General features: G+C 55.7%; 3 protein-coding genes across 3 annotated transcripts; all 3 read left to right on the forward strand.

The window, feature by feature from the left end:
• Nucleotides 1-1529: 1529 nt before the first annotated feature.
• NCLIV_008580 (hypothetical protein) lies at nt 1530-8174 on the forward strand (the record flags this gene model as incomplete). The annotated part of the gene is made up of 2 exons (XM_003880374.1): nt 1530-6509; nt 6741-8174. 2 exons carry the CDS (start codon nt 1530-1532, stop codon nt 8172-8174), a joined length of 6414 nt encoding a protein of 2137 aa, XP_003880423.1.
• A 984-nt stretch (nt 8175-9158) lies between these two features.
• NCLIV_008590 (conserved hypothetical protein) lies at nt 9159-9800 on the forward strand (the record flags this gene model as incomplete). The annotated part of the gene is made up of 1 exon (XM_003880375.1): nt 9159-9800. The coding sequence occupies one exon, from the start codon at nt 9159-9161 to the stop codon at nt 9798-9800; it is 642 nt and encodes a 213-aa protein (XP_003880424.1).
• Nucleotides 9801-11102: 1302 nt separating this feature from the next.
• On the forward strand, nt 11103-12692 carry NCLIV_008600 (conserved hypothetical protein; the record flags this gene model as incomplete). Its single annotated transcript, XM_003880376.1, has 1 exon — nt 11103-12692. The coding sequence occupies one exon, from the start codon at nt 11103-11105 to the stop codon at nt 12690-12692; it is 1590 nt and encodes a 529-aa protein (XP_003880425.1).
• Nucleotides 12693-13386: the final 694 nt, after the last annotated feature.

Below are 13386 nucleotides of genomic sequence, written 5' to 3' on the forward strand. Positions count from 1 at the left end.
CACTGCCACAAAAACGCTGGATCTGCTTCAACGGCTGACCTCCTGGATGAGACAGCTTTTAGTACGAGCAGCGGGTATATCTGCTACACGCGACAACCCCGCCGGGAGGGGGGCCGAAAAGATCACCTGTGGGGCAGTCGAACACGAGGAAGTTGAGATGTTCTGTAAACGAAAAAACGGTGAAAATGTGATCTGACGGAGGGCTGCCCGGTTGGTTTCCTTACCAGATGAACTGAAGAGGGGCGAACACGGCATCGCAAATTCCTGTAGAACGGGGAGGATGCAGACAGCTGCAGTGAAAGCGCAGCCTAAATCCAAGCTCTCCGCAATTTTCGCTGGGTGACTCTGTTTCTCGTGGGATACACCGGGGGGGCTGGGGGGCCTCCGCGTTTTTCTCGTCACCCCGAGGGGCAGAGAGACTATCCTCATTCGGTGGACATCGCATTCTAACTAATGAGCGCCAGCAGGTCCTCTTGTATGCAGCTCAGATGACGGAGCAACCCACTTCGTTGATAGTCAAAAGGAAATGATTGGACCTTTAACGTGTGTACTACTGTACTGCTTTACCTCAAACATATATCACAACAAACCGCGGACTGTTGAACATGTATACACGGTAGCCAACTAGCTACCACGCGTCATCTGTTGATGTCCATTCCAAATTGATCGTAGTAATGGTAGCACCCCGAACCTGCCAACAAAGGTGTGGCGTGCAGTTGAGGACGAAGGTGCCTCGGTCTCTGCGTGAATCGCGCTTCTTCCTGAGCGAGTCCGAAAATTAGCGAGTAATCGCATTGCCGGGTGTGCTGCTACAGAAAACCTGGAGGCTCACATCAACCCGCGAATGCCAGTCGAGCATACGCTGATGAAGAGTTTCTCTTCCAGGCACAGCAGTGCCGTGGCAGCCATAGAGCAGTCCGGCACTCCCCTGTTGGTCGGCCTCCCAAATCAGTGATGCAGCGGAGACCGGGTCATTAATAGAAAACACGATTTGTCTTTAGCCTATCAGGCCCATGTCTATCAAATCATGAGGTGTTTCTTTCCTGTGAACGCGTTGGTTCTCAGAAAAGAGCATCGAGCAACGTGCACAGTTTCTATACCTCAAGTAGAAGTGTGGCATTTCTTCAGGTCCACAAAAAAATGGCGTTGAGCGACGTCAGGCTTGCCTGAGAAGAGTGATGTACAACTGTGTTTCATTGAAGAAGATTATCGACTTTCTGATGCGGTGCTCGGTCCCTTTCTCTCCACGATCATGCTGGTTCTCCGCCGACATCTTAAAGGGAGATCATATACTTCGACAACTTGTCAGCAACCGCACGTCAGCTCGTAGTGACGTTGACAGCCTGTGCCAATCTCAGTGTTGAGAAGGAAGAGTGTGATTCAAAGAAGCAAGCACAGATGATAACTCTGCCGAACACAGAAGAATCACACTTCCGGTTGCCTACCTTCTACAGGGATATGCATGATGATGGCGTGCGGTTCTCCGGTAAGTAACTAGCCCTGTTTCTTCAACACCTGGTTAAAACAAAATGAGGTACAATCTACGCTCGAAGACAAGAAGACAGGCACCACAGGCGCCATCGCCTCTGCCTAAGAATTCAATGCGACCAAGTGAGAAAGGTCCAGGAGGTACTCTGTCGCAACGGGGTGGAAGTCGATCAGATTCTGTTTTCTCTGGCGAAAGGGAAATACCCGAGTCCCCGACCAGGCAGGAGCCCGACTGCGTTGTGGAGGGAGGCTTCGCGCCGTTGCCGGAACGGCAGTCTGCCTTTGCATGTGCTCCGGCGCATGTGGCTTTTCCAGTTGCAGTACGACCTCACCAGGAGCAACCAGAGACAGAACAGGCGAGTATTACCGATCCATCCGAAGACGACGGTCCCACTAACCAATCAGCGGTGTCCCAAAACCGGAGTCTTCCTGTCTTCAGATCTCAGCAATCACATGTCCAAGAAATTAACGGCGGCGCAAGCGAAATTCTATCAGAGTCCCCCAAGGGACTCCACAATGCAGGGGGAATGTTGCAGACGAAGGAAAGGAATTGTGCGACGAAATCCTCGGCCGATAGTCACAGTTCACAACTGACAACCATCGCAGCAGAAAATGACAGGCCTGCAACAGAAAGAACGGCTGAGAGAGCAAAAACGGGGACCTCCACTGAGTCTACCTCAGGCGGTGAACAGTTTTCTTTCCGGGCAGCTCGCAGGCTTCGGCCTCGACTTCTCTTGCCTTCACCTGCATCCACCCCCTCACTGACTCAATGTCGAAAAAAACGGAGAATCCTTCTCCATTCGGAGCATTCCGGCCTCGATAGCGATGTTGCCGGCACGGCTCTTTCAAACCCGAGCGTCTCCTTCGTGTGTTCTTCGTCGATACGAACAACTTCCACAACGTCTCCAGCTTCTTCGGGACCTCGCTCGTACCCATCCTCTTGTGAGGCCAACGGTGGGCCTTCTACATCTCGCGCAGCAGACCCGACTCAGCGTTCCAGGATTCCGGCAGTGGTGCAGTGTCATCGTTTCCAGCAAGACATGCACGGGAGTCCTGAAGGTGGAGAAAGCCCGTGTTCCGCGGCATTCGTAGCGTCCACGCGCTGTCCCAACGCCCGAGCAGAACAGTGGCAGCGCAGTGATGCAGCAGATTCCGCATTGGAATCCAACGGCTCCGTCAAAGGCCTACCACTTCTGTCAGACCCGAGTCTCGGTACCATTGAACCTTTCCAGCCTGTACAAGAAAATCAGGCGCCCACTTCAGCGGGTTGTTCACAGCCTCCCCAAGCAGGTTCCCTCACAGGCGTCAATGTTACTTCTTCCAATCCACCACAACCTTTGCCAGCGACCTTGCCTTGTGCGAATCCCTCCGGCTTCGTCTCTGCCGACTCCTCGCGGAGCGACTGCACTTCGCGAGAAGCTGTCACGTCCTCAACACCCACCCCCGACCCTCGCTGTGTCGACGCCAGCCGGAATGCCATGGCGGAGAGATCGCTTCACCTGGAACTTTCGGGTAGAGCCTCAACATTTTCCCAGCCCACTTCAGGGACAAGCGGGTCGCTGGGCGCAGGGACGGCTTCAGGTTGTTCAGAAGGGTCTCATGCCCTCGCCAGCGTTGCTTTATGTCGTGTTGTAGCACCAGTTACTGTTGTGGGTGCGCACATTTCTTCTCTTGACGCCGAAACGGATGAGCTAGAGGGGCAAAGTCGTGGAGCTGTACCGCACGCTGCCGTTCGCTCGAGCGAGAGACTGTGGGAGCTGTCAGCGCAGGGCTCCGCAGTAACTTCTACCCCTTCTGGCAGTTGTAGAATTCGCAAACACAGGGAGGCACCAAGTGTGCCTTTGAGGCAGAAGGGACGCAGAGAGGAGAAGAGAGAAACACGCTTGTATATTCATCAGTCTGCCGCCTCATGTCGACCAACGGCTTCTCCTTCGCTCCACTCCGATACCTCAAGTCGTTCTCCAGCTCCATATTGCTGCTCCTCTTCCCTTTTATTAAGCCACTTACCCCCCGCGATCCTGTGTGCTGTTCTACGGTGTCTACCCTTTCCATCCGTTGTGGCATTTGGAGCGACCTGTCGATACGCGCGTGAACTGACCCACCTTCCTGCAGCGTGGAATCTTCTCGAAGACGCGGCAGTTCAGAAACTTCTGCAGCACCAGAAGGCTTCCTCCGCATCGGGAAAGAGGTCCTCTGGTAGAGTTCGCCCGCGGCTAAGAGATTTCAAGACTCTCATCTCCCGGTTCAACGGAGTAACAAAACTCGCGGTGGACCTCACTGTGAATTCTGCGCCTACGAGCGCCTACACTTTCCCGTGGCATTCCTCGCCCCACACAAGCGCAACCGCTGTCTTACCTCCGGCTCTTCTTCGTCTCCTGCCTACACGCATCAGTTCCCATGCCAGTGACAATGGAAGTGCTGCCAGAGGAAGGGCGCGAGCGGCCACGGGTCTAATTCGTTCAGCAGACTCAACGACGGCCACCAATGTATCGAGCATACCTGTGACTTCAGGTCCTTCACGGCGCGGTGACGGCGAACCTGTCCTTTTTCTTCAAGGCTTCGTCGGCGAGAGAGACATTCCTGGAATGGTACGGCCTTCGCTCGCCGCCGAGGGCCATCGAGCACGCCCGTGGCAAGACGCGGGTCACCCCTCTCATCCGAGCCAGCAAAATTCCGGCTCAGGTGGAGAGGCTGCTCTGTCAAGAGGGACTGTCCGTGTCTCCGGCGACAGGGAGCCACGCGCCCGCTCGGTGTCCGTGTCTGATCAGGATCATCAAGACCCACCCGAAGGATTGGTAACTTGCGAAGCGCCGGAGGTGTTGTCCAAAGGACCCCCGCCGTGCCCTTCCAGAGATCTAGGTACCGGCAGCATCGAGCAACGCCTTCCCGAGTCACATGGCCACGGCTCAGAGCCCCAGCCGATGGTTCATCAATTACCTGCGCTTACAGCAGGTGCTGAACCAAGAGAGCGCGGATCGCTCAGCTCTGTTTGCCACGATATGCGAGATGGGGGAGCGACGGCCACCCCAGGAACCCCACCGCTTGCCTGGAGACCTATTGATCGAAGAGAAATGCCAGTCACTTCGAACTTTATTTCCAGGCCAGCTACCTCTGTATCCCGTGGGGAGCGCTGCGAATCCCCAGTCGCAGGGGCGGCTGTCGACAACAGCCAGGAGACAGTTGAGCCTCAAAGGCCGGTAGATCTTGCCGGAGCTCGGCTGGGGATGATGCCGCTGGAAGCAGCGAATCAGGCACCTGTTGTGGAGCAACGACTGTCTCAATCTGGACGCGAGCGAGGAAGTGCCGATGCTCCCCTGAACGGCGACTCACTGGGCAGCCACGAATCTCCCATGGAAACCCTCGGGAGATTCTCGGAGGAATCAGCAGGACGAGACGACAGACGCCAATGCGAAGACTTCTCCAGAGAAAGGCAAAGGCGCGAAAGGGAAGCAGAACCTTCTGGAGAGTCTACGGAACCCTCAGCGTCGCAGCAGGTTTCGCGGGATCCTTTGCTTCTTCTCTTCCCTTCCGCATCTCCTCAAGGAACGTCAGCAGGTCCCCAGGAGAGAGAACGCGGCGACGGGTGTGCCCGCGGCGAAGGTGACCCACTGCGATCGCCTCTCCAGCCTTCCAGCGGGGATTCGATATCACGAGGTCTGCTAAGCCGAAGGCAGGACGGGGCAACTCCAGCAGCGTGCACTGGGGAGCGGTTCCAGCATCGGTCGCATCATCATCGTGTCCGGATGGAGCGCCAACAGCTGATGCTGCTCCATCAACTTCTGGTCCACCTACAGGGGCAACAGACCAACAGGTCACCGAGTCAGCCCAGTGCCTCACCCCGAGGGAGGCAGACTGCCTCAGAGCACCCCCAAGAGCATCCGCAGGCCCATCCATGTACACGAGACGCGCGGATGCATCCGCGAACACATCTACCTACTATGCGCAACAGGACAGCTTCACCCTCTGTCAACAGGAGTTGGGGAACGCACCTTTTCCAAGGCGAGCCAGCAAACGAAAGCTCTGCCCCACGAGAACAGGTTACCGATGAGCAGACCCGGGTCCACGAGGCACGGGACCGGGGACCGCCGCTCGAAGGGGGGTACGCCTACGAGGGACTGGAACCGCAGGATCTCAGGGCATCGGAAACAAGTAGAGTGGACGGATGCATGCAACTTGTAGCACCGGTTCAGGATCTTGAAGGCGTCGACAACGGATGCGGCCCAAACCCGTTGAGGAACTCTCGCCAACTCAGCCATCAGGAAGGGAGTCCCTCCGTTCCTTCGGGACGAACAGCCAATGACAATAACGGGGATTCTCTCCCTTTGCAGTCCAGTGTACACCCTTACGCGCAACGCGCTGAGGAAGCAGCATTTCAGAACTCAACACAGCTTTCGAGGACAGAGATGCCAAGGCGCGGCGCATCTATGGCAATCCTGGCTGGTGTAGAGCGATGGCCTGACGCGCAGAATTTGGCAGACGCTGAAGCGACTCCGCCGGAGCCAATTCGTTTCCAGAGGCCTGTTCAGTCTCACCGCGGAGAGAACATGGAACAGCAGGTTCTTCTTTTGCCTTTTCTCTTCGCCTCGGGAACTCAGTTTCCCTTTGCCTTCGCGCGCCAGGGCGATCAGCTTGCCGTTTTGGTGAGCAGCCCAGGATCAGCTTGTCTTGCGCGAAACGCAAGGCGCCAGCAGAGGCAGCAGGCAGCTCAGGTGAGCACTCGAACCCGGCGAAGAGGCAACGCGCGAATGTTGCTTGGCCCTTCAAGAAGAGGACCACGAGGTCAGAGCAGGCGATCAGCGAGCGGCGGAGGGCTAGTGAGCCCCGCAGCGCTGCGTGCCTTGTTTGGGGGTCTCAGGCACCTTGTCCAGCTGACTTTGAAACTCGAGGCAAAAGAGGTCAAGCGGCTGCACCAGTTGAGCTTGGAGCTCGACCTTGTGCAGGGGCTGCTCCAGCAGAATGCGAAGACGCTCCGAGTCTTTAAGCTTTCGGTCGAACTTCCTCATGAGAGAGAGGTGAGAGTGGTACAGTGGAAAAGGAAGGCACTTTCGCAAGGGTATGTGGAATCCTTGACACTCAGTTCCTCGCAAGAGACCACTGTGTCTGGCATCGAATGCATAGAGGCTTCGTCATTCTGGGAACCTCAACCGTCAGGGGCGGCATGTACCAGTTTCGGGAAACGATGAGCGTTCAAGTTTTAGCGAGGCGGCGACAGTACCACAGTTGCAAACATATACGCGTCCATGTCAGAGGAGGATATATCCCCGACAGAAACAGGCTGCTGTGAGTGTTCTACCTGCTACCAAGCCGCAATTTGCGAACTCACGAGCTCTAGAGAGTGTGCTGTCGTTTTTCAGCTCACTGGCGAGGGAGAGTTAGCCGCCACGCGGCACCGGTCGGGGCTTCGAGGTCGTCGCGCCTACAACAAGGGAACCCTGCAGCCTCTTAACCTTCCGCGGCAGTTGCCGGTTCTTCAGGTCTTCCATACAAACTTCCCCATTCACGTTCCTCCAGGATTCTCCGCGGGTCCGTCCTTCACTCATCTTTGTATCCGGTGTCTGCATCGCTTCGTTGCCCCATACTTCTCCCGGGTTGAAGGGCGAAACAGTCGCGCCAGAGACTACAGGAACTCATCGGACCGGAGGACTGCCGTAGAGCCGAGCCCAGATTCATCCACAGCTTGCCAGTGCGGCCGAGCTGTGAGCCGCCCTTCTTGTCATTGCGGGAAGCGCCGTCAGAGCCGAGGACAAGGGGGTTTCGACGGACCGCTTGCAGGCGGGAGGGGGACGCGACAACAGCGACCGGGGGCGTCTGGGAAGAGAAATCAAAGAGGAGGCCTTACCGGTGGAGAGGGCCGTTCGCAGCTTCCGCCTTCGCGTAAGCGACTGCGTGAGGAGACGGGGCCGGACTCGATGGACGAGACACAAAGGGATAAGCTGGAAGAAGCGAGTGCAGAAAACCTTCGTGGGAAGGGGGGCGCGGAAAGTCCAAGGGCTGCGTTAGACTGGGGTCTTTCACCTTCTCATACACTTTCGCCTCAGTCAGACATCGGCACTCTGTCGTTGCAGAACTCGCCTGCTAGCAACGCTCGAGCGGAGATCTCAGAACACATACGCAACCTCTTTCCTCCAGCGCCGGTGCCTGGTGAGATGGAACCGCCACCGGGGACCGGTGGAGGAACCAGTGACTGCGGCGGATCTGGCGCTGTGTCCGCAGCTCAGCTTCGACACCCTACCCATTCAGATGATGCCAGCTTGAATAAAACCCGGGGCTTCCTTCGTTCGCCTTCCTCTCCGTGTTCGTGGAAAAAAATGTCGGAAGGGAAGTGTTCCTTTCCGGTTGGTGACGGGGCTCAGAAAGACTTCGAGCAGGCAGAAGACCGCCGCATTTGCGAAGCACGCCCCCCGGAGGCGGATACTTGGGAGCGGACAGCGAAAGCTGAAACCTGCGTGAGACGAAGGAAGGGAATCCGTTCGTTTTGCCGACGAGAGCTGCCTTGCCGAAGTTCAGGCTACCAACCACGTCGCGCTTCCGCGTTCTCCTCAGCAAAAGAAGACAGCTCCAAACCGCTCTCGCAACTGCAGAGGCTCCTGCACGCGGGGCGTGAGACGCTCCAGCAGGTTGATCTCCAGGGAGACCCGCCACGCACATTCTGCTGCCTTCATCCTCAGCTCAAGTTCAACAAGTGAGAGGACAATGAACCACACCGTAGGGCAGAACCTGCGTTGTGCTAAGCAGGAAAGAACTTGTCACAAGACAGAGCCCAATCTACAAAATTTAGTTTTCAGGTGCATTTCAAAAAATTTCAGGCGGAGAACACACTCGTCTTTCTGAATCGTGAGGGATCAGGTGCGGGATGTCGTAGTAGTCCCATGACCACGGTATTAGCGCCTGGGTCTATCGATCGAGCATCTGTCCATACAGAGTCAAAACACAGCACTGCCACAGGGCGCATGCCCAAGGAGTTTAGCGTTCGCAATAGTGAGATCTATGGAAACGAGACAACACAACTGAAAAGACAGAGACTAAACAGCGACTCCGCTGGCTCAACTCACAATGAATTGCTACACCTCCGCGGCTTTCCGCGCTGCCGCGAAGGGCTTCCGATCGAGGTCTCCTGAGACCTCATCGCAGAAAAAGCGGGAACAGTGAGGTTTCTGCTTTAGTGCCGGTCATTCGCTCCTCCCTAAGGCAACCGCCGAAAGACACACAGAAGGTCTAACCCCGTGGAGTGGTGGAGCGACTAGGTGTGTAGCTCTCGTCTGCCTAACTGCAACATATGTCTGTTGTAGCCAGAATCGTATCGAAAAGGCGATGGTCTGCAGATTGCAGGATGCTGCCTGTGGAGAGGCAATCCTCCCTCGTAGGCACCCGGTCCCAAAATTTTAACGATCGATGAAGGACAGTGCATTTTAACGTGGGTCGCGCGTCAGGAGTGCGCAAGCAGGCAGAGGGACAAGGAAGTTCTCCGGCCGTTGCGTTGTCGCAGGCAGTGGAGGCGGCTGTGTACCCTTGGCGTTTTGTATCTTCCCTGGTTCAGTCTTCGACGACTCTCCCTCGGCTGGACGTGCACAGCGGAGCTTCTCCTTCTGTACTCCCTTCTGCTGCAAGGTCACCTGCCGCAGCTTCGCAAGCTTCAGTTCAGCGGCCCGTCCGGTGGTTCAGGGCTTTCCATGATGCATCTGCAGCTCTACGCGCTTTTAAACAGTCCTCCGCCTACATGTCCTCATCATCCTCCACTTCCGCCTCCACTCTCGTCATTCTGCACTACCGGCTCATCGCGGAACGTCCCTCACTCCCTCTACGGTTTTGCGCTAGGAGACCGCGGCAGACGTGTGGATAGCGATTTGTGTCTTGGCCGTCGCATAGAAACTGCCACTGAAGAGCACTGGTCCGTAATGGACAAAGAGTGTAGCAGGACTACGGAGGCTGACGCGGCCCACCGCCAGGGCAAGAGTCTGACCGTGGAAAGACGGCAAAAGGGGGAATGTGGAGTTAGAGGTGAAGAGCACGAGCAGACGCTGCAGGCCTCCCCGTCGAGAACCTGCGGAGCAAGTGATCAACTGTTTAAGTTCGGTTGCCAGCAAGACCCGCTGTTCCGTATGAGATATCCCGAGCAAGGTGTCAAAGACATATGCGGCCGGTGTGCAAGTATGCGGGACGGAACCGCCCACGGTGTGTATTTCAAGTATGCCGCTCTTGATATTGACTTCGACGCCCTCCTCAAATTTCGCCTTGCGCTCAAACGGCACGGCCTCTTTGCCTTCTACAGAGATGAGAGAAACAAACTGAACCTTCTTCATGTCGAAGGTTAGCACAGAGACAGCAATGACACAACTCCTGTTACCTGGGCACTGGGACCATAGCCTGTTTTTGCATTCTCAGTCTTTGTGCAGCGAGCCCTGATCTAAGGTTGGATACACTTCTCCACAATTTCCTTGCTTCATGCTTTGCTGGGCAGCTGTCACCGCCCTTGTGTGGGAAATAGGAAACAGTGGTGTGGTCTTCACAGTTTAAACCCAAGATGGCAGCAACCTTCACAGAATGGGAAGGCCATTTCGTCGCTCCCTCTCCTCCATGTTCTTACGTTTTTCCTGCGAGGAGCCACCTGAACTTTGATCCAACTACCTTTGTGGCCTGTGATGGATCACACGTCCGTGGTGGAGTCTCCACACGTTTAAATACCAGTGTATGGGCAGGCACCAGGTCTGCGCTTCTTCATACGTATACTGTTTCAGGCGAGATCGTAAATGCGTTCGCCTAAAATCAGTTTGCAATCTGGGTGGATACCTATACGTGGTGACACAAAGAGATACGCCGAGCATAGCTCTCAACAGCCACACCACAGTGGAGACTCGTCACTTTCAGGAAGGAAACACGCGTCGCTTCAACGTCGCTTGATGGGATCTACCTTGCCATAGGAGTATTGATTTTGACCACACTGATTCCCGCTGTTTTAAACATGTGACAATGGTGTTCGTCTACAGGTCTGACGGATGCCGGTAACAAAGATGCAAACGAGGAAGAGAAAAGCGCCGAGAGTCGGCTTGAGAGAAAAAGTGAGGATCACGTGATTTGCTATTACGCTGCGTTTTCACTCCGTCTCCAGGTAACGGTTTTGGCTTCACTCGTGACTGTCCATGTACCAGCTGTGCGTGTCGGTTAAGAGTTCCCTTTTCTGTTTGTTATACTAACGGCACGAGGCACCTGCAGCTTTCATTCGTTGCCCTCAACAAGAAGTTAAACTATTGTCCAGGCGGAGTTTTGGGAAAGGTGCTTTTGCAAGAGAACAGTGAAACGGCGACTGGAAGTCCATGGGAATGGTTTGGAGCTTGATTGTTCGTTCTCCTCCAGAATGTATTTTTTTTGGAAGGAAGAGTGGCAGCGTGACTCAGAGGCGGACATTGATGGCACCTGCCCAGCAAGTCGGTTCTGTTCGTGTCCTTGCGGTTATTTCGTTTTTGTGTACATACGCTATGTTATTCATGGAGATTCCCTTTCGATCTTGTCCCCATGCTGTTGCAGACGAGTGGCGTCGCCGATTTTCATACCACCACATCCGCAGTCCCCCCTTTCCGGGCCAAAACCCTTCCGCTCTCTCCTCACGAAGCAGCGTAATGCCGGTCTCCTTCACTTCTCCATCTCCTTCTATTTCCCTATGGACTTCCACTCCTTTCCCGTATCGTCAGTGGCGCCAAAATGAACCTGCGGGTTCACTAGGGCCGTCAGCAGCTGATGTAACCTGCTCGGCACTTCCTAGTTCATCATCCCGAGTAGCCGGTCGTGAGCAAACTGTTCTGCATCAGCAGCCATTGTCTCCCACAGCGGGCCTCGTGGATCCAAACACGTGCAGTCGAGAGCGGGACACTACCGATCGGCCTTCGGGGTCTCCAGCCGACAGCCGTCACCTCGAGACTGCAGAGGCCGGGGAGGAACTCCACCTGGAGGCACCGAACACTGATGCGAGTGACGAAACAGAGACACCACCAGAAGGGGACCTGTCGGGGCGTCGTCGCAGTGAATGGGAAACACTGAGCGTCTCCCGACATATCAGTCCCACGCAAATCCAATTTTCTCCAAGACAAGAACGTAGCGGCTCACCGCCTTCGCTGGAGGGCCACACGTCAAATGAGGGCGCGTGTGCTCCGCGTCACACGCTTGACATTGTTCTCCCGTCCGTTGCCGTCAACCACGAAGCTCCCGGTCCTTGCTCAGTCGACGAGCAAAACACGGTAGTACGACGGAACCTCCAAACTCTAGAAAGTGCACCGAGGTATTCGTCACTGATTGTGCCTCATGCCAGGCCTTTCCCCACGGCGTGGTCTCCCGTCTCGGACTCCCATGCTGCCATCATGATAGGATCGGGGCGTCACAGCCCGGAAGCTGTCACCGCTGACAGGCATGCAGCATCACTAACTGGTCATCGTACAACCACGATAGCCCCAGTAGGACTCTCTGGTCGTTCTGTGGAAGCTGCAGGGATTCGTGGTGCGATAGAGATCAGGGGGGACCACACCACCAGGGAACATCAGCCGTTGGTGGGAACGTCTCGACGGCGACTGCAGGAGGCTCATAACCTGAGCACGAGACATGACGAGTTGCGTGGCGCTCTCCATGGCTCACCAGGTGGAGTGCGTGATGGAAGATTTGTGTCTGTAAGGCAGACGCTGGAGACTACGGTTCTTCCCGTGGTTGCGGGAGCGCTGGCACTCCGGGAATTTTCACCCCCCACCCTCCATGCATCGGCTGAAGGGACAACTGCTGAGCCATCAAGAACTCGTCGAGTAAATGGATCTGAATCTACCTCCCGAACGGTTTTGCTTTCTCCACAGCAAGGCGCGACTTCCTCGTTGTCGAGCGTCAGACGAGAGGCGATCGGGAACTCGGCTACACAAGAAAGGGCGACTGAGGACGGGCAGTGGTGCACACGCAATTGCATGTTTCCCTCCGTCGGCCCATCGATGACGGGACGCGATCTGTTTTTGTTGGAGATGTGGCTAGCACCTGAGCTGTGCCGGGATCTGCAGCCGCCGTCGACGCTCGGCGAGCTGCGAAGGCAGCTGCTGAACTTGTGGGAAGAGAAATTGACGGCGGAGCAGCGGGAGGTATACAATGAAGTGATCGTCCGGCGATATACCGAAGAGAGGCAAGGTGTAGAGGAGTGGAAATTTGAGAATGCCCCTCCATGGTGGAAGAAAGGGTCTTAATTGACTGAGTCCGTTTTCGATTGGCGGTGACTTGTGCAGGTGGGTGAGTCCATACTAACCCACCAGAACATTTGTGCGCGAACAAAACAACTCAGTCTGACGCCGTGCGCACCAAATCCTTGACACGGTGTGCGCAGCAGTCACTGTATCGCCGGCCCACAGTTGGGATCGTGGGGAGCTGACAGAATTCAGCCGCGCCAAAGAGATTCAGTATCAGACGGAGAGACATAAACAGTCGTGACACCGTTTGTCGAACGCATGCCGCATGAGAGAGGCTGTCAACAATTCTAGCCTCGGTAGTGAATTCTCAATATCCTTGTGTGACAACCTGGTTGCACCACCCGCTGCGAATCGGAGACTGCGTGTAGCAAACGATCTGACTGGCTTCAGGCAGTCTCCTCATGCAGCACACAACCAGTCGGAGAAAGTGGCAAGCCAGCGGGACGATGTGCCAGGACAGGTGCACGAAATGTGTCGAAGTGGTACTCTGGATCACGCATTTAAACGGTCAGCGAGTAACACTCTGAACCAGTAAAGTGTGCTATGTATTTCTCCAGAGCTTTTTTGCACGGCAATCCCCGCTGCTAACTCATTCGTGCATCACGAAAAGAAGCTCCACCGGTACCCAAAGAGGGAGGACAGAATCTCCTTAAGGACTAGCGAGGGGCGGATTGCCAGAAACACGCAGGACGAT

The sequence above is a fragment of the Neospora caninum genome, chromosome III (genome assembly GCF_000208865.1).
Source record: "Neospora caninum Liverpool complete genome, chromosome III".
NCBI lineage: Eukaryota > Apicomplexa > Conoidasida > Eucoccidiorida > Sarcocystidae > Neospora > Neospora caninum.